This window comes from Pollicipes pollicipes, unplaced genomic scaffold, assembly GCF_011947565.3.
Source record: "Pollicipes pollicipes isolate AB1234 unplaced genomic scaffold, Ppol_2.1 Scaffold_2445;HRSCAF=2866_pilon_pilon_pilon, whole genome shotgun sequence".
Classification (NCBI taxonomy): domain Eukaryota; kingdom Metazoa; phylum Arthropoda; class Thecostraca; order Pollicipedomorpha; family Pollicipedidae; genus Pollicipes; species Pollicipes pollicipes.
In genome coordinates this window covers 84,210-108,082 of record NW_023596108.1, presented here as the reverse complement: position 1 = coordinate 108,082, position 23,873 = coordinate 84,210, and the positions used below count along the sequence as shown (strand labels likewise).

The window sequence follows — 23,873 nt, the reverse complement described above, 5'->3', positions numbered from 1 at the left end:
TCAATCACCTGAATTCAAAACAAACATGAAAGAAATGTTTAGAGCAATCCGTTCAAAAATGTCTCCGGGAGAATCCGAAAACTAAAGACTCTCTTTAAAGTCATTAAGCTAATATAAACACGAAACACCGGGTCGCTAAACACGCGACTGCGCACGGTGCCGGCAGCTGACCTGGACTCCAGGCCGCTGGCCAACTCAGCCGTGGAGAGGAAGTTACGGTCGGTCCACTCGTCCTCGTCCATCTCCGAGAGAGGCTCGTCCTCAGAGAGCAGGTCCACGCTGTTCTCGAACTCGGCGCGCTCCGGGGTGACGCCGCGGCGAGAGGTCAGCGCGCGCGGCACCTGCGCGGACCGGTGGCATGGGACACGGGTCACACGGAGTGAGAGCGGGGAACAAGCGCACCTGCGCGGGCCGGTGGCACGGGACACGGGTCACACAGAGTGAGAGCGGGGAACAAGCGCACCTGCGCGGGCCGGTGGCACGGGACACGGGTCACACGGAGTGAGAGCGGGGAACGACCGCACCTGCGCGGGCCGGTGGCATGGGACACGGGTCACACGGAGTGAGAGCGGGGGCCCTGGCACCTGCAGGCTCTGCTTGCAGGGGAGCCGGGTCACGCAAGGCGCTGGCAAGCCTCGACGACTGGAGGTACGCCTAATCGGGACCACGCCATGGAGAAGAAAATGTACGCACCTAAAACATCAGATAGCAGATGTGCCAAAATTCACTAACGTGTCTGAGCACAGCGCGCAGACCGCAAATACACTTGCACCAAAAAGGCTGTGTCCGAGGCATGGCAGAACAGCGAGCGATGCCCACCACAGGTCAGACAGGCAGCTAACCTCAGCGATGGGAGCAGGCTCTGGAAGGACCGTCGGCACCTCGTTCCTCTGATACTTGTACTTCACCAGGGAGTGCAGGCCAAAGTGCGGCATGCAGAAGAACCGTCCCGTGTCGCTGTCGTGTGCGTAGTTTACTGCGGCAGGAGGTTGTGCGTACGCTGAACACCACGCAGGTTATGGACGGCCGCGCGCACACTCACTTTTGTATACTAACGTCGGAACAGTCAAGTGCCTCGTGGTGTCCAATCTTGTATCGACGAGCTCTCAGAGTCCAGCTGATAAGCTCAAACCACCGCGACCTCGTTCGGGATGTCTTTCGGAGCGTTTCCTGTCGGGGCGGCGTGGCAGCCCGCTACTCACGAGGCTTCAGGGTGACGTTGCAGTACTCGCAGCGGAAGCAGGGCGGGTGGAACACCTTCCCGTTGGCCACCATCCGCTCCACCAAGTAGACGCGTTGGCAGCAGAAGTGGCACGTCTCGGCGGCGGCGCCCGAACCCTGGCGGCCACAGACGGAACTAGAGGGCGGTCTCGCACTCCAGCCCGTCCGGGGACGGCACGGCAGAGACCGACGCTGGCGGGTCCGGGCCGCAGCACCCGCAGCACCGCTCACCGGTGCGGCACCATGGCAAGCCAAGGTGCCGCCTTATCTTTGTGGACATACCGCCGCCTGTTTCGCTTTGCGTCCAGTATGACCTTCGCAGTGCGTCCACAGTCTGACCTAAGTCGTGTGTCGGCTCGCCTGCTTTTGCGTCCCGTCAGGAGTTAGGTCCGCTTCCAGACGAGTGGTGGGTTAGAGACGGAAGGGCAGCTTTTCCTCCAGAACTTCCACAAAAACAGCATTAACCCCACAGAATTTCGTGGAAGGAAACGACTTAAAAGCGAATTTGCGCTGTCCTTCCTCCATCGAGGTTCCGTTGCTAGCGCCTCCAGAGTGCAGCCGCCGCACGCGCCAGTGTGAGCGTGGGTCGGTCGCAGTCGGCCGCCTGTCGTGGGGGCGCTGGCGTCGCCGCCGAGCGTCGCCCCGGGCGGGTCGGCGGTCGGTGCTGACGGCAGCTGCTCGCCACCCCTCGTCCCCGTCGGCCGTCCAGGTCACCGGCGGCTCGTCCCGTCTCGTCTCGGCCCCCGCCTGCCGTCCAGGTCAGCGGCGGCTCGTCCCGCCCCACCATCCCCGGCTGCCGTCCAGATCAGTGGCGGCTCGTACCCCCCCCCCCCCCCCCCGTCTGCCGTCCAGGTCAGCGACGGCGGCTCGTCCCGCCTCACCCTTGTCTGCCGTCCAGGTCAGCGACGGCGGCTCGTCCCGCCTCACCCTTGTCTGCCGTCCAGGTCAGTGGCGGCTCCCCTCGCCCGCTCCCCCCCCGCACCCACGATCTGCCGTCCAGGTCAGCGACGGCGGCTCGTCCCGCCTCACCCTTGTCTGCCGTCCAGGTCAGCGGCGGCTCGTCCCGCCTCACCCTCGTCTGCCGTCCAGGTCAGCGGCGGCGGCTCGTCCCGCCTCGCCCCCGTCTGCCGTCCAGGTCAGCGGCGGCGGCTCGTCCCGCCTCATCCTCATCTGCCCTCTAGGTCAGCGGCGGCTCGTCCCGCTCACCCTCGTCTGCCGTCCAGGTCAGCGGCGGCTCGTCCCGCCTCCTCACCTCGTCTGCCGTCCAGGTCAGCGGCGGCGGCTCGTCCCGCCTCACCCCCGTCTGCCGTCCAGGTCAGCGGCGGCGGCTCGTCCCGCCTCGCCCCCGTCTGCCGTCCAGGTCAGCGGCGGCGGCTCGTCCCGCCTCATCCTCATCTGCCCTCTAGGTCAGCGGCGGCTCGTCCCGCCTCACCCTCGTCTGCCGTCTAGGTCAGCGGCGGCTCGTCCCGCCTCACCCCCGTCTGCCGTCCAGGTCAGCGGCGGCGGCTCGTCCCGCCTCACCCCCGTCTGCCGTCCAGGTCAGCGGCGGCGGCTCGTCCCGCCTCACCCTCGTCTGCCGTTCAGGTCAGCGGCGGCGGCTCGTCCCGCCTCACCCTCGTCTGCCGTCCAGGTCAGCGGCGGCGGCTCGTCCCGCCTCACCCCCGTCTGCCGTCCAGGTCAGCGGCGGCGGCTCGTCCCGCCTCACCCTCGTCTGCCGTCCAGGTCAGCGGCGGCTCTTCCGACGGTCCTCGTCCAGCAGAATACGCTGGAATATCTCACGTACTTATCTGGCGTGTACGTTGGCTGTCGGTTCCGTATGTTGTGACACCCAGTTTGTTATATTTGTCACGTTCAGTCTGGGGTGCCGACTACTTCAGCTACGTTGCTTTTTTGTGAATATGTTGTCAGTTGTTTGCTAAGGCCTGCTTACAGCCCCTATCGCGTGTTACTCCTTTGGCCGTCTGAGAGTGAGGGCACTGAAGACACCGTTTCACCTCCAGCCTTTGTGTAACATTACATAACGGCGGTTTGTGGAACAGACAGCGTAGGCATTGCGGACATCCATCGCCTCGTCATTCGCAATGAGTTCAACTCGGTGAATTCAATGAGTTGAGTTTGATTTCGATGCGGTGTGTGGATAGTAGCGGTACAATCCGCAATTAGTTTGTTAACCGACAAAATATCACATTTCGAACAGCTCAGCCATGTGATGATATTCGGTGGAGCCCATCGTATCATCATAGTACTCCAGATCTCTTCATTTAATCAAAATTCTGTAGTTTGTCACGCCATTAACCTGTGCCCGTCCCAACGTTATCCGGTTAAATTCACGGTAGTTCCAAAAAGTAGTCCTTTCTTTCCGCATTTCAACAGCATCATATTTGTCCAACACGCGCTGCGCTTTTGTTCCGTCATTTGTACCAGCCGCGTGTCGACAACGCCCCGCCTGAGCTGTGTGTTGTCGGCAATACGCGGCTTAAGCGGACCTACCAGTGTGTCTCCGGGTTCAAAGCCCGAATCCACCGCTTGGCAAACCGTCAGCCATCCTGCAGTCAGCGGCTTCAGACCCTCAGCTGTCTGTCCCAACTTTCAGGGTGTGCCATTCCCGTACTTAGTCATTCTCCACCCATTTTGCACGTTGGGTGCTGTACCTTTTGCAGTTGTTTGCGAATACGTTTGTCGACCTGTTTCTGTTGTTTGCGCTACGGTATCCGTCTAGTTATGTTACGGTCAGTTGTTGCCAGCAACCGTCTGTGCCTGCCTGTTCAGCCACTGTATGAGCAATGGGGACAGCAGTATCTGAGCACTGTAGAACAATGTTCTCAGTTCGCCTTGGTCTGTTTTGCATTGCAAAGAACCGCTCGCTTCGGCTATTATATACCACATGTCAGCGTTACTTGGACGCTCGCAGCATGCATTGATGTGGACCCTGGGCCGTATTTCTCCGTTAGTCATTATCTTTCTATGCCTGGTAGTTCTGTCCGTATCATCCCTTCTCCCGTCGCTCCACTTTTATGCCGCATAGGTGAGTACATACAGACACACATCACCGTGTCTGTACGCCAGTGGAAGACTGCGCGGTCGATCCTGTCATTATCGCCACATGCAGCTGATGCACGACATCCGTCAGTCCTGTCCTCGTATTTACAAACAATTCACGCACGACTTGATTCAACATACGTCTGGGCCTAACTTCTCGCCGTAGTTTGATTCCCATCCGACCCAGTGAGTTCTTCATTTCCGGGGTGATTGTCGTACATCGCCTTATCACCCACGTCTCAGTCGTCGGTCGGTCCTGATCATCCCACTCGCGAGCATCACTCGTCATCTCTGTGTGCGGCAGGGTCAGTGTCCCGTGCAGCCTCTGTGTCTGTTCTTGCCAGGCGTCTGCCAATGAGCTGGCTCAGGTGTTGTCAGCCCAGTGTCAGTCCCCACAGCCCGGCTGTGTTGTCACCAGCACTGCGTCCGTCCCCACAGCCCGGCTGTGTTGTCACCAGCACTGCGTCCGTCTCCACAGTTCGGCTGTGGTGTTTCCAGTCCCGTGCCAGTCCCCACAGCTCGGATGCGGTGTTTCCAGTCCTGTGTCAGTCTCCACAGCTCGGATGCGGTGTTTCCAGTCCCGTGTCAGTCTCCACAGCTCGGCTGCGGTGTTTCCAGTCCTGTGTCAGTCCCCACAGCTCGGCTGCGGTGTTTCCAGTCCTGTGTCAGTCTCCACAGCTCGGATGCGGTGTTTCCAGTCCTGTGTCAGTCTCCACAGCTCGGATGCGGTGCTTCCAGCCCCGTGTCAGTCTCCACAGCTCGGCTTCAGTGTTTCCAGTCCCGTGTCAGTCTCCACAGCTCGGCTGCGGTGTTTCCAGTCCCGTGTCAGTCTCCACAACTCGGCTGCGGTGTTTCCAGTCCCGTGTCAGTCTCCGCAGCTCCGCTGCGGGGCGGACAGCCCCGCTGTGTGCCCTCAGTTTCAGCGTGCGTCTAGCCATACAACATCGTCGCTGTCCGAGTCTATTTCTCGGGGGAGGTCGCTCGTGCTCATCATGCTGCGCAGCTCGGGTTTAGGTTGAGGTGTGCTGTGCAAGAGACCCGTACCCACACGCACGTCAGCTAGGCCACAACGACCGATGCACTGTATGTTTCCCTCCACTCAACTGGCATAGGAAACGGCGCACGTAATATCAGCACGAATGCAATAGCATGACATGCTCTCATGATCATATCGCATAGGAGATCGCATGAGTCGTTCTATTGTTTTGCTCATAGCTTTATATGGATACAATCCGTCGGCCCAAGTAGTTTTTTACCGCAACACAATCAAGTAAACATTGAAAACTCAACGTATACTTCCAGCGAGTCGAGCTGAGTGTAACACGTTCCTCCTAAATCGCGTTTGAGCTTACTCTCTGTTCGTCCCCTCCCTTCCCCAATATGAAACCTGCCAACGCAGTCAGTTTTCGTCAGTCTCAGTCATCTCACCGCGCCAGCCTTCCCAGTCTGCCGCTGTCTTTCGCCTTCCCAGCCCACGCCCAGCCCCCCCCCCCCCCCCCCCCGGGTCAATCATGCCGGTCTGAGATCTCCCCTCGTGCCTCGTGCGCCTCAGCCCCTCCGCCGACGGCAGCACGGAGTCCCGCCGCTCATGCGTTTAGTGCCCGCCATAGCCGGCGGGCGCGGCTGCGCCAGTGACAGAGCGCTGGAAGTGCAGCGGCCAGCACAGCCGCCGTTGGAGCCGCGGCAGTGCCGTCCGCCACCCGCGGCGTGCGTTAGTCGACGCCTGCCTGTACACGGGTAGAGCGCGACGGAGACGCGGCCGTCGCGGCCGTATGTACAGGGGCCGGCGGACCGCTGAGCGGCGCGCCACCCTCCACCGCCGCGCCGCTCCGTGAGCTCCGTGCCAGAGGCTTGTGTCCACGCGGACGCCATCTGCTGGGAGGCGGCACCGCAGGCAGAAGAAATGAGCAGACGCAGGCCCCCGGAGACCGGCATGCGGACAGAGAGCGGACAGCGGCCCCGGGACAGGACGGGCAGGACAGAAGCGCACCACCAGAAGCTTAGTCGAGAGATATTAATCAAAGCAGTCCCGCTCTTGGTTAGGCATTTATTGGTGTAAAAGATATTTAAAACACAACAATAACGCAGGTGATAACATCCGATATCACACAAGGAAGCGTAGTAATGACCAGCGCAGGCCCTGAGGCCCTGCATCCCTGCGAATGCCCGTCAACTGAGCATAACCACGTAAAACAGTCCCATCGCCTACAACTGTTACAGCTTATCGCCCGGGTCCTGAGCGTAAACCTGTTATGACGCCGGGCGAACACGCCGGTGTCACGGCTGGCCCTCACACAGGTACAAATATAGCACCACACAAAACAGCCATCTCTCCCGGCGCCGCAGCGACGTACTGCGCCGACGGACCAAGGACATCGCATCGCCCTCGCCGCCTCACAACCTGCCCCCGCTGCGAGCCCACGTCCCTTCCCAGCCGAGCGGCCACCCGCCGCGAGCCACAGCCCGCTGCGAGCGACTACCCGCGACGAGCGACTACCTGCCGCGAGCGGCCACCCACTGCGAACGGTTACTCGCCGCGAGCGACTGCCCGCCGCGAGCGACTACCCGCCGCGAGCGACTACCGGCTGCGAGCCACAGCCCGCTGCGAGCGACTACCTGCGACGAGGGACTACCCGCCAGCAGCCGACCGGCACAGCACCACAGCCCCTAGCGGTCGAACCCGCGCAGCGCGTCGCCCACGACCAGCGAGAGCGCATACGCCGCCAGCGAGTAGCATGCGCAGGCCAGCACGAGCGCGCGGAGGCGGGCGACCGCCGCGCGCGCCGAGCTTCGCAGTCGCGCCGCCAGGCCGCGCTGCGCTCGTACCTGGGCCGGCGGCGGTGGCGGCGGCGGCCTGCCGTGCTCCCTCGCCCCGAACCGCTGCGCTATCTGAGCCACGCGGTTCGAGCCGTGCAGGTGCTGCCGGTGTGGAGGGGTGACGGTTGGAGGGGAGCAGCGGCAACTCGACATTGCAGTTATTGGGGCAGGTGCGACCGAGGGCACGTCTGTCAATCCTTCGTGTTCACATCGCGCATCAAATCTCGACTTAGAGCGACAGCCAGACATGGTGCAAAGCACTGAACAAATCGCAGTGGTGTTATCTTTAGGGCTTCCTGTCTGAGAAACCTAGCCAGAGAGCAGCTGCGTCAAGGTGCGATGACGTGCTGACCAGGCTCGAGCAAGCCGAATCTGAGGCGGCTTGGGCCGACTCCAGCGCTATTTAAGATCAATCAGCGATGATTTACTCAACAAGCCTCGTCGGCAGCAGCCCAAAATACCAGAGGCTTTCGAAATAGATGGCCGGTGACGACGGTCGGCACCAGACCACCGGTCCACAGAACAGACCACACTACCTGGGGCGTTGTTCGTGCTTTAACTATTTCATCAAACACGCAACCAATGTGGTCGTTCACGTTCCATTCTTTCGCATCAAGACGAGGAATCAAATGGTAGCTTTCAGCAGGGCACGCATCTAAGGTCTGGAAGCCTAAAACACACGGCCCTCTGACGGCGTACTCCGGCGTCGGCGCACCTTGTCGCTGAAGGCGTCGCGGCTCCAAGGCAGCGCGCAGTCCCGGCTGGCGACTGTCCGCTTGTTCTCTTCGATCTTACGCTCGATCTGCTGCACGTTCCAGTCGGTCTTCTCGATGCGCCCGATCACCCTCGACACCGGCTGGCGGGACAGGGAGGGCAGAGGTCAGGTCAGCGCGCGACCTGACCTGACTTCCGGCGCGATCAGTAGGCCAGCAGCGGCACCGACCACATCACTCGACCACGCCCCAAAGTCCGCTGCACGCTGCTCACAGTACGTGGACACGGCTCACTGGCATCGTAACGCACGTAACAGCCCATAGGTGCCCAACACTGTACAAAACGACTAGCATCTTTACCACCGTCGATCAGACACCTCCCCCACCTCGCCCTCGGCGCCACTAACTGCGCCGCCGCGCCGCCCGGCCTACCTTGGCCTTCTTGTCGGGCGGCTGGTACGTGCCGCTAAACTTGGCCTCGAGGTCCTTCACTTTGGAGGCGAACTGCTCCTTCTTGGACAGCTCCGGGACTGGCTGTTTGAGATCCTTCTTGGCTTCGGGTGCCACACGATTCTGTGGGCACCAGGCCATCAGTCGACCGCCACGCCGGCAGAGCGGCACAATGCGAAATGAGGAGGCCCAGCGTTCTCTGCACCTCATCCCGTCTGTTCCGCTCGAGGATAGTTACGAATGCTTTTAAAATTCAGCTGTACGTTGCCACTGCACTGCACAGCACACACGACCATGTTACATTGGTAACCGCTGTACAGTTTACGTCGCACCAGGTCTTCGCAAAGGTCGATGTCAGGGAGACCGCGCAAGCCGTGGTGGACGCCAGCTGAAGAGGGGTCATGGTGCGGATTAACACACGACGCCGACAGGCACCCCTGTACAAACATTTCACACATGGTGGTCAGTCGCAAATTGCAAACACAAAATCAGCGCATGAAAAATTAATAAGCCACAACAAATCGAATCAGTGAAGCCTCAAGCGTGCCAAACACTGCCTGACTTAAAATGTGGTGTTCAAATACAGCCAAGACATCACCTAGTCAGCAGGAGGTGCGCTCAGACGGACGCCATCTTGCCGCTCATGGATGGTGGGTGGCGCAAAACACGGCGCCAGCTCATATAAGCCGCGCCACCACTGACCAGAGCCAGTGCACGACACAAACGACACAAAGGCGCCACGTTCACTCGTATCTCCATGCAGAGGTTAATCGCCAAACGACCGCACGTGGAAACTAGCCGGCGCAGTTAGGCGGCACACGGTCTGCAGGCAAGCAGACGCGTCCTCCGAGCGTCACGTCACATCACGTCACGTCACGCTGACGTCACGAGCGCGGCACGCAGGCTCCTCACGGGGCGAAACACCATGTCCTCCAGCCGGCGTCGGCGCAGCTCGAAGTCGGCCGCCGTCTTGCGGTACAGGTGAACGGTAAAGTCGTCGAACTCGGCCGGGTCGGCGCGCCGCGTCGCGCCGCCGCCCAGCAGCGTCGCCTCGAGGTCGGCCTTGCGCTGCGCCAGCGAGCGCAGCTGGCGCCGCTCGCGGCGCACCAGGCGGCGCCGCTCGGCCTGCGCGCCGCCGGCCAGCGAGCGCTCGAGCGCGGCCAGCCGGGCGCCGAGCGCGCCGGCGTCGAGGCGCCGGCCGCGGCCGCCGGGCGTGGCCGGCGCCGAGCCGCCCAGGCCGAACGCCGCCTCCACCAGCGCCAGCTTGCGGCGGTCGACCGGCGGCGCGGCGGCGGCCGGCGCTTCCTCGTCCGAGCTGAGGCTGGACGAGCCGCTCGACTCGTCCTCGTCCGCGGCAGACGCCGGCGGTGAGTCGCAGTCCTCGGCCGCGCTCCCGCCGGCTGACTTGCTCTACAGACGGCCCTGACCCGTCAGCGCGGCCAACACATCCCGCCCAGAACGTCGGCCGGCTCAGCTGACGGCTCCTTCAAGCCACAGCCCAGTAACGCACTGGCCCGCCGGACGGAAAGCAGGGAATCGACCGTATGAACAGCGCAACTGTGGCCATACCTTGGTGAGGCGCTGCAAGCCGTACATGTGCCGCGACCCTACTGTGGCGGGCGCGTAGCCTGCCCCTGACATGCCGCGTCAAGGCTTCCATCCTTCACCACGACACAACTCACCGACATATCAGCCCCGCCGGCACACCGACCCCGGGCAGCTGTCGGGTGTGGACCCGACACAGCCACCCACCATGAAACCCCGCCCCTGTCCCTGTCCAACGCCACTGACCGTCTTCGGGTGCGCCGCCTCGCTCTTGCGCTTGCGCTGTCGCCGCAGCGTATCACCGTTGGCGGCGTGGTGGCCGTCATGGGCGGCGCGGCCCGGCGGCGTGCGCCGCGGCGAGCCAGCATCCTCCGGCAGCGTCTCCTGCGGGCGGCGGCGCGTCAGGGCGCGGCCGGCACTCCGGCGGCGTCGAAGGGCCGTCACAGGCGAGAACGCCGCACCACTGGTCCAAGAGCCGGGTCAAACGCGAGGTTCCAGGATCAGGCTGGTTGATACGGCATTGGCACAGGTATAATGAAAGCAAGAGCTCGATCGGTATGCCCATTTCATAATTGCAGGGCGTATCCTGTTTGGAAGCAAAAGAAACATGATTGATACCAGGAAAATCCATGTTATGCGGCAATGAGGCATGATGCATTCATCGCTCACTGCAAACACACACACCCACCACACCCACACACACAACTTACTGCGCTTGAGACGTCTTTCAAACATCGGTCATCACGCAACCCAAAGTGTTCAAACAAACACCTCCCCTCCGCTGCAGGTCGCACACGTCACAACCACCCACCGCCCTCCACTCCCCCCTCCCCCCCCACGCTGCACCACTCACAGCCCCCCCCCCCCCCCAACGCTGACCACTCACGGCGGCCCCAGCCCCACCCCTCGCTGCACCCCTCACGGCTACCCCCCACGCTACACCACCCACAGCCGCCCCCCCTCGCTGCACCACTCACGACGAGCCGGGGCCGACCGGGTGGCGGCAGGCCGTGCAGCGCGTCGAACATCAGGCTGGCGTAGCGTATGAGGTCGGGCCGGTCTGGCGGCGCCAGGCCGGCCACCTGCTGGCCGGTCAGCAGCGGCGCCACGCCCAGCTCCGACTCCACTAGGCGCAGCGCCAGGCCGGCGACCGCCAGCGGCTCGGTCGGCAGCGCCGACGGCTCCAGCAGCTCCGGCCGGTAGCTGTGCAGCATCGCGCAGAGCGCCACACCTGCCGGCACGACGGCGTGACGGCGTGACGGCGTGACGGCGTGACGGTCGCAGTTTTCAGCCACACATAGACTTTCCACAAAAAGGTCTCCAACTCAACCGGTTGCTGCCGACAGCAATTCCACAGCGAACTAACCAGACGCTACTACAAACTCGGTACCGACGCGCCATGAGTCCGTCCGCAGCCTCGGTGATACGTCTCTGACCTGGCTGAAACTACCCTCCCTACCATGGGTGACCACACTGCCCGGCAGAAATCAGCTGATCCCGGCACGTGACTGGAATCAGCCGGTACGGTCGGCGGCGGTCGCACAGCCCGGCTCGTGTCAGCGGGCGCCGGTTCCCACCTGACTGGAAGCAGTCGGTGACATCCGTGACGTCAATGTCGGTGTCGGCCAGCCGGCGGCGGCACCAGCGGAGCAGCGCCTCCTCTTCGATCGGCTGGTAGGGCCGCTTGTGCGGCGGCAGGTCGACCTGGTGATCCCGTGCCGTCGCCGCCGCCAGCTGGCCGGTCAGCCAGCCGGCGTCGTCGGCGTCCACCAGTTGGCAGACCTGGCGCGCGCCCACCGCCTGCAGGTTCAGGTTCGGGTACCTGGCGGCCGAGCGAGGCGTCAAAACCTGCGGAGCGCGGGGGCGACAGCCGCCGGAGATGGCGGGCCAACGGTTGGCAGGCGCCTCAGCCTTAATCTGGACCAAAGAGGATGACCGGGGGCGACGCAGATATCCCTGGAGCGTTTTACGACGCACGCAACTGCTATGATTCTTAGCGTCTCAACACCTCGAGCCGATCGCAGCGAGTGAAACCGAGGCAGATCTGGCAGAAAATATCGAGCCCATCCTGCCGGCCGGACGTCGAGCATCTTAACATGAGCTTGACTTTCCCCAAGACAACACCAACACACAACACATTCGGATCTCCAGCACCATTCATCAAACCATTTGACCAAGTAACTTCCATCCGTTCAAAATGCATGCCACCATCCAGCTCAGTGCACGTGACAAATGTCCCCCGGCTGCCCCCTCGCCCTCCCTCCCGGGCCTGGGCGTCTGCCGCCACACTGACCGCGTGCGCGGGTCCAGACTGTAGCCGCCCAGATCACTGCTCAGGTTCTTGGGAGTGGTCTGCGCCAGCAGCCGGTACGTGGACTCGCGCTCGGCCAGACAGTCGAGCGCCGTGAGACGCGGGTTGGCCCACGTGCGGATCTGCCAGGCCGCGTCGAAGCAGGAGAGGAAGCCGCGCGCGCACCCGCTGCCCGTCGGCCAGAACGGCTGCAAAAGAGCCGGCGTGGAGGCTGTGCACGCTGCGGGGACGCTCACGCATGATACGGACGAGGGCGTCGCAGATTTACATACCAGATACAATGTACAAGGCGGCGGATACAAGTGGCGTCATTTGCAGTGCATCTGAATTGGGGCCAACAGTTGAAACCACGTGCATGACTAAAATACTTCGCCACCCACATGGCAACAGCCAGCGAGCGAGGCTACCTTGCTGGCCCGGGCCTCTTCCAGCCAACAGAGGAGTTAACACTGTGTAATCCGCACCACACTTCACAGTCTGTGGTCTCTAATGGCATCCTTCTTTACACACACCTCCGACTGGATTGTGTTCTTCAACACATCTCTAATGCAATGGCACACACTGACCCCGCATCGATCAACCCCCCCCCCCCCCCCCCTTCCCCCGCAGGCCGAACCGTACCCACCTCGAGCAGACTGTCGCCGACCAGCTGCAGCAGCAGGCTGTGGCCGTGCCGCACCGTCACCGTGCTGGCGTGGCGGGCGGCGTACATGCAGGTGAAGTCGAACATGGCCACGTCCTCGAGGCCGTAGTGGTTGAGCGCGAACACCAGCTGCGGCAGCTGGCCGTCCGTCGAGAAGTCGGCCGCCTCGCGCGCGTACGCCATCAGACGCGCCCGGTCGATGTTGTCCTGCGCCAGCAGCCGGCTGGTGTCCACGTGGTCCTGGCGGCGCCGGCGGCCACGGCCGGTCAGTGCGGGGAGGGCGCTCGGCGGCCGGTACAGGTGCGCGGGGCCGGCCGAGCGTGCACGCTGGTGTCGGGTAGCCGGCCTCACGTCCTGCACGCCCAGCCACGCTGATGCGCTGCGTGCGATAACACTCGGACGCGTTGGAACGGTCGAGCCGCGACGGCTCGAGCCGCACCGCGACCGCGATGCCCAACGCTGGGAGCCGAGGTGTCGGCGCAGTGTGCCGTTGCCCCGGTCGACAGCTCAGATAACGTCATCAGGTCACCAGACGCTGACATCACGTGCCGCCGCAGGAACCCAACGGTAACGAGACCACAAACAAACACAGTGCACTTCCAGTGTCAACACAAGCTCGCATTAATGAGCGGCTGCCTACCTAGCTGTATCAACAATAGCGATGTCGAGCAAAGAAGTTCGTCACCATGTCGCCTCCCGCTAACCTCCCGCGAGGCTATCGCTATTGGGTGATACAGATCCCACAAACAAACAGCTCTGAAAAACACACCTACCCGCATTAACACGCGCTCGGGTGGAGTGGGGATCAAACTGACCCGCCCGAAGGTTTTTCCAGGATGGCTTCTGAATGGTGCGGCGCAGACGCGCCAGATTTTGCATAGTTCTAGACAATTTAATAACGAATCGTTTACCTTGTAAAGTCGCTGACCTATGGCAGGCCAAAGTGAGGCCATGGTTTCAGCGAAGTCAATTTCTGGGGAATCGTTCAATCTAATGCAACAACGGAATGTTAGACGAGGCCATACATTTCTGAGATACTTTCTTAAGCAATACAACAGTTGAATGAGCACAGCACATTGACCTAACGTCAGGTATGAAGGTCAGACCAGGGTCAAAAACAACCTGTTTTATTACCCTGGGGCTTGCTGTGTGGGATAGTTTCTGGTGCTCATTTCGAATGCATTGATAGCATGAACCGCATTATACATCTTCCATGGACTTCTTAGAGGTCAAAATAGGTCACTGATCCAAAATGACCCAGGTCAACATTTTGTTTTTAGGAACATACTGCCTAGCATAATCTTTGTCGCTTATTCAAAAGCAAAACTCAGAACAGTCTTGTATGATTTTGGTCATAATGATCTTCAAAAGGTCAAACAAGGTCACTGACCTTAAATGAGCAAGTGACCTTTTGCTTAGAAACGGTTATCTAGGTTGTGGGGGCACTTTGGAGACCAGCGTGGAATTTCACCTTGTTTGACCTTATTTGACCCGAAGGTCATGACCTACGAACGTGAAACATGACCTAAGTGAGCTCACGTACAGGATAACACGCTCTGTAAATTTGGTATCGCTAGCTCTTTTAGTTCCAGAATTTAAGGGGGGTCAAACTGACCCCCTACCCGAGCAAAGGGTATCAAGCCGGCCACCCGGGCGCGCGTTTATGGACATCTGGCTGCCTAGTAGCCTTCAGACCATGAGTATCGAGCGCAGAAATGTCGTAATGCACCCCCCCCCCCCCCCCCCCGTACTACCACCAGTCAGTACAGTACACACCTCCAGAATGACACCCTTGGCCAGCAGGCTCTGCTTCTTCGCGGTCATGACGAAGTAGTGCGTCTCGTCCTTGTAGTAAACGATGTTCTCCAGGTCGATCCCGGTGGAGGCGCTCAGCTCCTTGAAGAACTTCTGGTTGAAGATGAAGGCGACGCCGGAGATCTCGTCCACGCTCGCCTCGGCCTCGTGTGCCGGTTCACGAAGTTGGCCGTGATGGCGATGGCGAGCTTCCCGCGGAACTCTTTGCGTCGGAAGCCTGAGGACGGAGACACGAGATAACCAACAGCGTAGCGCGGCAGCTGGTGATCGTGCGGACGCACTGGAGAGCAGGGTCTAGATCATTTCTTAGTGATGTCGGCTGGCCTTGCGTCTGGACGGTCGGCTTAATGATAGCGACTCGAGCGACTGGAAAAAGTGGCGCAAACGACGAACGAACCTATGAGACATCGCGAGCAAAAACATGGCTTGACTGTGGGTGCCACAGCTACGCATGACAGCATACACAACCGACGACACATAGGAGCAATCCGGCGTTCATTTCGCGAAGAACGCACGCTGGGCGAGTACGGTGTGGCACCAAGGACTAAATAAGGAGGTAACACAGGTCACGCGAGGTGCTGGCAGAACAAACGATTGTGCAAGCGAGCCCACTGAATGCAGAGGAGCAGAGGATGGATAAATATCCATCCGGCAGTCTCGCGTCCGACCACACGCGCACGGATTGGTAGTTGGATATAGACGCTGACCAATGTATTCAGCTTTATTGTTCTATCTGCACCACGATCAAAACTATGTTTGAAATATGCCTGTTGCCCACTGAACATTCCTCAGTGCCATGTATACGAGCACGTCGCTGTTATGTTGCTGAGACCAGCAGAGGTCTGGAAGCTTTCCAACAGATGTGGAATTCATTCCCCGCGGTCCATATTACGTTACATCACGTTACGTCGGCAGCAGGCTTCACCAACTACATCACTGCACTGAATTGTACAAGCCGGCACAGCCACCCGTTATGCTGGCTATTAATAAGCCTGCCGCGCGATGAGCAAAAACGACACGAATAATGCAAACAAAGAGAGTACTGCGAGGAATGACGGACACAGGATGCCGATGTTACGATATGGGGAGCGGCTACTGCTGACAACAGGGCTTGCTGCCAGGCTTTACGGCCCGCTTAACAAGGTGCATTGAGGACAGATCACGGAGCGATAAACAGACACGTACAGGGGTGACAGTGGCAAAACACGCCTAACGTAAACGATGGATGAGCTTCACAATGCCGTTTTCGTTTTCGAGCCTTCTTAAGTTCACCTCCACTTAATCCAGGGTCCTGGTGTTTCTGAAAGCCGTTGGAGCTTGCTCTACATGCCGCTGGCACACTACTTGCCGATGTTTTCAGTCACCATAAAAAACATCTTGGAAACTGAGCTTATCGAGGTACGGGAAACAACTCGTGGTAAAGCAGGACAGTGCCTCCCGTATCTGTGGCTGCACATCTGACACGTGGCCGCCACGCGACGCGAACACGCACACTAAGAAACCAGTCGATAATCATGACACCATGTTGACAGCAGTCGCACAGGTGTTCACACCCAATACCCAACACCTGCATGGTAAATATGGCCTAAGACTGTCTCTGTACCTCAAAAGACAATCTCACCTTTGAGGCCTATTAAAAACCTGCACTGAAAACTTACGACTGGCAATAACTTGCAATACCATCCAAATGTTCCCCGGCATCGGGCAACGAGACATCACATCGCCCCATCACAATCAGGACGAACAAGCGAACTACTTAAATCCATTTACAACCCCAATACAACTCAGTTACAGCTGTGGACACCACTAACCCCACTGGGCGAAAGTGACATTTTTGACGACTCGAAGGTATTTGCCATAAACTGCCATTCACATACGTACTAACCTTTAAGACAACTACAAGGTATTTGCTGCAAGCTGTACTTCCACATGACCGACATAGCGTCATTCAAAAATGCTCTGGTCTCATGCTCTACCAAAGCTATTTTCACAACAGCCATGGCCGGCTCGACGGTTTCCATACCGACTCATGCCCGAGTTCGCCGCATTGAAACATGGTGACCTTTCCAGCGCGCCTTTGTAAAGGTGCTAATCTCCAGCACACAAAGCCACATCTCAAGTGAATGTGACAGACTGGGCGACGTAGAGAATGCTTACGACTGCCCTCCTCGATCGGGTTAGCTACTACAGACTGTCACGTTGCTTATCAAGGTAACAATTCGGGACCAATTCGGCTTACAGACAGTTACTATGCGGAACGTGACTGAAACTTCCGCGGCACCGCATTTATCCACTGGGTCCCACGAGCGCGGGCAACCGCACGCTCCCCGGGCCGAGTCACACGGGAACAGGCTCCGCCTCTAAACACGAGCCATCACCGGAAGGCGTATTAAAACGTCCGACAAGGCTCTCGTCTGGAAGCGACGTGTGTCCCGGCAAACTCCCACCAAAGTCAGCTGCTTTTTTCCCACATGACTCCCACAGCGAAGTGCTTTGCATTTCGCTCCCTGGACGACCTCCACTGCGGAGAATGGACTCCTCAGCACTCGCCGAGCTCTCACGTATAACTTGGTTGCATTCATAGACGTGCCCAATCAGTCCTGTCGCCCTCCATGAACACTGTCGTGCGGTCCTTTTCGCGACGATGCACGAAAACGAAACAGTAAAAAACCGGAAACTATTGTCGTCATTCTCTGAAACCCGCCAGCGACCGGGCGTGAGCACCCGCCACAAATCGTGATCCAGCCCCTGTGGCACCGCCCTGACTGCGACACGACAGATGACAACCTTGTAGCGCGAGCCTCAGAGCCCGACCCTGAGACCCGGAGTGTTACCCCGCTTGCCTTCCACCGCCAGCTGGGGCGCACCCGCATGACCCGTGCCAGCCGCACCGGCTCCGACACAGCCCCAGCCGACGGCCACCCCAGCAGGGGAGCCCCACGCAGCTTCAGCCGGCGCGCACCACTCACAGGGGAGCCCCACGCAGCTTCAGCAGGTGCGAACCACTCACAAGGGAGCCCCACGCAGCTTCAGCAGCCGGCACCACTCACAGGGGAGCCCCACGCAGCTTCCGCCGGCGCGAACCACTCACAGGGGAGCCCCACGCAGCTTCAGCCGGCGCGAACCACTCACAGGGGAACGTATTCCGCTTGCCGTCGGCGCCGATCAGGACGTCGAACTGGAAGCGGGCAGCCGGGTGGTCAGGCGGGCTGAGCCGGGCGCGCCAGCCGGTCCGCTCGTCGGACGGCTCCACCAGCTGCTCGAAGCCGACGTTCTCGTGCAGCTCCACGCCCAGCAGCAGCGCCACCTTCAGCAGGATACACTGCAGCTGGCGGATACCTGCCGGTCGGCGGCACGCGGTGTTACGTGCGTCACCTTCAGCCATCTCTGAGAAGGGCAGGAAAGGGCAAGTCTGCGTCCCTCGCATGTTCGCTTCGCCTTGGAAATGGGGCCGGCAACATGTTCCAGTGCATCAGACAAGCGTTGCATAAGCGTCACAATATCCCGTTTTCTTTCGCAATAATTCAATGTCAACAATCTGCAACAACAAGGACGGAGGCCGTCGCCGATCAACAGTATGGCGATGACTCATTCGGGCATTACAAAGCTTTCGGCCGGGTGGGCGAGGCGCGCTGTCTAGGCTGAACTGTGAGCGGGGGGGGGGGGGGGGGCATGTTTTTGCGTCGACGGTTCGTACGGCAGGACACCTCGCGCCTAAATGTCCTGTTGGACAAGCCCTGGCCCGGCTCGACCCGGCACGCGACGGGACCACCCGACCCACGTCTCATGCTCGAAGGTGTGTGGGTGCTTTAGCTAGCTGGCCATGGCATTGACAGTTAACTTTTTCTCATGTCATCCGTAAAGGCAGTTGCCAGATCAAGGATAAGGGTGGGCGTTCATGCAAAGCTGGTGCAACTGGCCCCTGGAGCCGATTTGCTCAAACAACAGGAGGCCATGCAAATGTATCCCATTGTGACCCAATGATTCGCCATTCTGCCGCCACAGCCAAGGAGGCGGCGATGGTCCCCCAAAGACAACACTGCGAACGGGCATCGTCTCCCCCGGCCGTGCTTGTTCACTGCACCAGGCACTGTTGCATCTGTGCGCGTGGCGCGGACGCGGCCCGACGAGCTGAGAACGGCCGGTACAGACGGCCGCCTCCGGCGTTCCGGTCCCGCCTGTCGCTCTTCTCCCACAGCCACCGCGCTGATGCTCGGGCGCGGCCTTTCGTGACCCCTGTTGATGTGCTGACGAGCACTCCCACCGCGCCGAGGCGCAGCCGGCTTTCCGGGAACTTCGCTGATTTATGGGCAGGGAGGGGGAGGGTGGAGGGGCTTCTGACAGAGCGCTCACCGTGACCCCGGGGTATATCGGGCCGTATCAAAACACACGGAGCTAAAAGCGCACCGTCCACACGGGCAGGGTTAGAAGGGATACGTCAGGCCCGTTTGGATGCCAAGGCGAGGCACAACAGCCGGAGGGGCCGGAGCAACGGGCTTGGGTCTGCTGCATCATCAGGTGCGGACGACTGCCGTGTTCGAGACAGAAACTGGTTTTCCATTTTGCTACATCGTGTAAGCCTCGTGTGGTGGAAATGTTGCACGGGAGTGGTGATGAACAGATAGGCACGCTTGTCGGGCGGTTGTGTTCCAGTTAGACCGCCATGGGTTCTTATAAGATAAGAGAAGATCAAATGAAGATTGTTCTCAAGTGAGAACATCACTTTACACTCCAGGCGGAGCGTGCTCCATGCATTCGTACATCGGTATCAGATGCGCTTCAGACGAACGACAGGCTGGCAGTGAGGCAGCGCGTTCGTTGGCACAGATCTCCCAGCAGCAGAGATCATTGCATGCGATGCAGTGACTTCGTCAGAGCCTGCCTCTGACCCGTGCCGCGCTCTTCGCGCCGTCCCCCTCTACAGAGCCTCGCCGCCACCCCCGGAGGCCGGCCCCTCCAGCGACGTGGGCGGACCGTGCCAGGTGCAGCCGGTCGAGCGCTGGCGACAGCCCAGCGCCTCCTTTACGGGAGTCCGACAGGTGTGTGCATTAGCAGTTGTCTGGTGACCGTCGGGGCAGCGTCACCCTCCGATCTAGCGACCCACTGACACCGTGGCCCGTTTACCGCGCCCTGGCCGCGGACAGCAGCACCTCACAGACGCTCAAGAACAACGCAGAGTACATACGCGACCCTTCGCGCCGCTCGAGGTACCTGTGCCACCAGCTGCGCTGCTGTATACATGCCGTCCATCGCGCCCAGCCCGGCTCCTGCAGCCCGGACTGGCCAGGTCAGAGGGGGCGCTCGTCACCGCTGATAAGCGGGGCGTTGGCGACGTCTCTCAATACGATCGGCGGCACACAGATCGCCCCGTCTCCCGACCCAGCGAGGCGCCAGCGAGGAGAGATGGAGCGAGGGGGTGGGGGAGGCGCAGGACACGCTACCGACACCCGAACCGCGGCGATCATGTTACGGCAAACACAACTGTCGCAGCCGCCGCAATCCGCCATGCTCACGTTAACCGGGAAACCGAAACACGGTCGGTGGTGCGCCCAAACGGAGGCTATCCGTCCTGACGCCAGCATTGGGCCATTAGGCCATTAGGCCATTAGGCCATAGGCCACGAGCATTAGGCCACGAGGACGCCAGTCGGCGGGCCGCGTTCAGACCGGGCTCGTGTCCGACGCTCCCCAGCGCGCTTCGGCTTGTGAAAGACCGAGCCTCAGCGCTATCCATCAGCGTCTGACCGTGACCTGCAGCAGCAGACCGCCAGGACGACCTCGCCATCTCGGCACCAGCCGGCGGACGTGAGCGGTCGCCGGCGTCGGGACAGTCCGGAAACACCTGGCGGCTGGTGGCGGCCCGTTGCCGCTTAACTCGGCCGTGGGCGCAGCGTGTCCACGTGCCAAGGGCGCCCCGCCCCCTCCCCTCCCCCCACAGCTGGTGGCCGGCGGCCGAGACGCCAACAATCACACGCTGGTTGCGTCTCAGTCGGGGGCCGGAGGAGCGCCTGCACTGTGCGCATGCACTGCGCCCGACTAGAGACGAGAGGTCAGCAGAGGTCACCGTCAGAGACCGACGGTGACGCGATGACCAGAGGAGCAGCCGATGGGCATTGATTGACGCGACGCACAGCATGCCGTGATCGACACGCACACAATGAAAACAAGGATCACACAATGCGTCCATCAGTGAAAATCAAATTCTGGTACCAAATCTGCCGCACCCACTTAGGCTGCGGAAACCGCGAGTCTCAGCATCGACCCTGTCCCCATCGGCCGAGCCTGACCGGGTGGCCGGCGCCGGCAGCCGACTGCGGGACGGCTGTCTCGCGGCGGCCGGGGAGGGTGGCCGCGGCGGCGGCTGACTCAAGCGGCGCCGGTTGCTCGCCGGCCCGCCGAGCCGCCTCCGGTGATGCCGGCGGACCCACGCCGGCTCCCGGATGCGGCTGAGTCACCAGCTATCTCTGTATTTGCTGAAGCCGCCCCCGCCGGGCGGACAGCACAGCTCGAGACGCCAGCCCTCCTCGGCAGAGGCGTATCTCTGATGCAACACAACACAGATAGCCGTATCTGCGTGGCGTACATTCGTATAAACATGCGACGGAGATAACAGCACGATCGCTTTAAAGACCCGTGAGTCCCCGTGCATTCCCGTCGCATAAAAAACTACGTTGGTATCAGCAGCTCAAAAAATGTTTACCCAGAGTAGCAGCCAACGAATTGAAGCTCTTAACATGACACATACATGATGGTATCCCACGTCGCGACAAGCCGCTATCTCCCAAGAACCACCTGTTGCAACATCACAAACCCACGGATTTTGCCTGGCCACCACGCCGCCGAGCCAGGCACACGGTGAAAGCCGGGTCGGAGTTATTGAACACCAGGCCCAATGCTCGGTTGGCACTCGCCGCGGCACGCAACACACGGAGGTCACGTACTCACACTTCATCACGTGCACGGGCTTGAAATGCACATCGGCTTTGATTTCACGCCGCCACGAACGCGCTTTGTCACGGCGAGGCTGGGTAAGTCTGGTCTCAGGCCGTAAAGGCTAACATAACAGGTGATAACACTGCCGGCACGTCTGTGTCAAGGCATGCTACGTCGATTACGGCTTAAACATCGTGTATGTTACCTTGGGTCAATGCGTGAGTACCGTGTACTGCTGTATCCTGTTGACTTAAAACATGAGGCACATCCGATGTCCGGAAGACAATGTTGTATCCTTCATAGGTCCTGTGCCGAGTTGGCATGTCGTATCCTCAAATCTCTCCATCTCTCCGATCAATTCAGAACCTACATCAACTGGCGATGATCGTGACACGTAAAAGTCCAAAAGTACCAAAACTGGGGGCGCCATCTCAGACGAAGGGGCCAGCCGCGTGTAAACAGTCGCTGACCGCAGCACCTCGCTATCAGCAGCAGTGCGTCATTCGCCGATCGATTCACAGCTTCTGCTCCGCTCCCAACGTATGCAAACGGCGCCGGGTGCCGAGTGGGCCACGAGTGAGGCAACCACTAGACGGCGGCTCCTTGGACACAGCGGGCCGCTGCAGCGCGTACTGGGCCGCGCGGGGTGACTGAGCCCGTCAGCGCGCGTCAGCTGTGCCGACATGACGCCTGTCGACGGTCGCGGGCAGCTGAGCCAGGCGTTGCGACCGACCTTTGCGCCGTGCCAAGCGTGTCTACGATAAATCGAGGCAGACTGTGCGGCACCACACGGTGACAGGCGTTGAAAGGGTGTCGAATAGAATTTCGCGGTCGCTATAACGTTCGTAGACAGTACCTATGCGTATCTGCGTAACCGTTGGCTTGAGTGAGTGGCCGTGACTGCGCCAGCAGTGGGTGAGTTCAAACCGTCTGCGGTAGTGTTCACAGCTCCCAGCAGCCCCACAGCCGGCCGAACCAGCGCGTCATGCGTATGGCGCAAACACGACGACAGACGGCATCGCCAGCAGAAATTCAGGTACATGTGATCGAGCGCGCGCTGGCGCCCGGGGAATCCTAATGAGCTTTCGCCACATTTAATCAAGATTACACACATACGACCATTGTAAGTGATCTTCTAGCCGCGAACGCCCCGGCGGTGAAAGATGCAGCATTGCTGAGCTGTTTGCCGCGGCCGTGGGGACCCCGCCGTCAATGTGGCGTTAGTGCCGGACCACGGCGAACACTATGGAACCTCCCCCATCAAGACTGTGCGTGTCTCTGATAACAACAATAAGAACGCCTTCCAATGGAAGCGCCAGAGCCTTTCAGGTGACCACTTCATTGCAACAGAGGAAAAGATTCAAATCTTGGAACAACAGCCAATCATGAGCCGCAAAACAAACCGTCCATTGTTGCCAGAACGCGACAGTGACTAGCAAGGCCAGAGGAGAGCGAATAACATGGATTAGCCGTAAGGCATATATTCAGCGCCATGCGCATTGACAATGCACCGGCACCACCCCAGCGCCACGTCATGCGTTCACCACGAGCGAGACCAGGCTGCGGGCTCTTCCGCGAAGCCCATCAGTGCTCAGCAGGCGTGACCTACGCTGGCCCCGCCCCCTCCCCCTCCCCCAAGGTCGACTCACTGATGTGGTCGATGGCACCGGCGCAGAACTTGCCGAAGAACTTCTTGGCGCCGAGCGCCTTGAGGTCATGGATGACCATGGGCCAGAGGTGGAGGACGTTGTTGCGGCTGAGCCGGTCCCGCTTCTCGACCACCATCACCCGGGCGCCGAGCAGCTGGGCTTCGATGGCGGCCCGCAGACCGCACGGACCGGCACCAAATCACCAGCACCTGGAGTACAGACCGGACCGTCAGCCTGACAATCACTCACCAACAGACCGCACGGACCGGCACCAATCACCAGCACCTGGAGTACAGAACAGACCGTCAGTCTGACAATCACCACCAACAGACCGCACGGACCGGCACCAATCACCAGCCTGGTACAGACCGGACGTCAGCCTGACAATCACCACCAACAGACCGCACGGACGGCACCAATCACCAGCACCTGGGGTACAGGCCGGACTGTCAGTCTGACAATCACCACCAAAAGACCCCACGGACCGGCATCAATCCCCAGTATAGGTGCTGATTGGATTCCAATTTCTTAGAATTTCAACAAAGTCCAATGTGGAAATTGGACGGACAGGGGCAGAGATCTTCTTTTTTTTGGACAGCCGACATAATTATGTCGTGTAACACATTGGTATATTAAGGCCCTCTAATGCAGAAGCAGATTAACTACCCACGATCACTTCCTTTCTTTCTAGATTCGGGCGAGGGTACGAGCGAAGCGAGGGGTGACTCAGATCATTGG

General features: G+C 60.2%; 1 protein-coding gene across 1 annotated transcript in view; it reads right to left on the bottom strand.

Moving 5' to 3' along the window:
• LOC119097135 (F-actin-monooxygenase MICAL2-like) overlaps nt 1–23,325 on the bottom strand; it is a gene marked incomplete at its 5' end in the record, with an annotated part of 30,639 nt that extends 7,314 nt beyond the window's left edge. Inside the window, 15 exon segments of the mRNA XM_037220190.1 lie at nt 172–341; nt 843–976; nt 1,203–1,338; nt 7,087–7,179; nt 7,793–7,933; nt 8,223–8,363; nt 10,032–10,169; nt 10,763–11,016; nt 11,363–11,607; nt 12,079–12,284; nt 12,722–12,979; nt 14,516–14,703; nt 14,706–14,771; nt 17,687–17,893; nt 23,136–23,325. Coding sequence (XP_037076085.1) covers nt 172–341; nt 843–976; nt 1,203–1,338; nt 7,087–7,179; nt 7,793–7,933; nt 8,223–8,363; nt 10,032–10,169; nt 10,763–11,016; nt 11,363–11,607; nt 12,079–12,284; nt 12,722–12,979; nt 14,516–14,703; nt 14,706–14,771; nt 17,687–17,893; nt 23,136–23,325 — 2,567 coding nt within the window.
• Nucleotides 23,326–23,873: the final 548 nt, after the last annotated feature.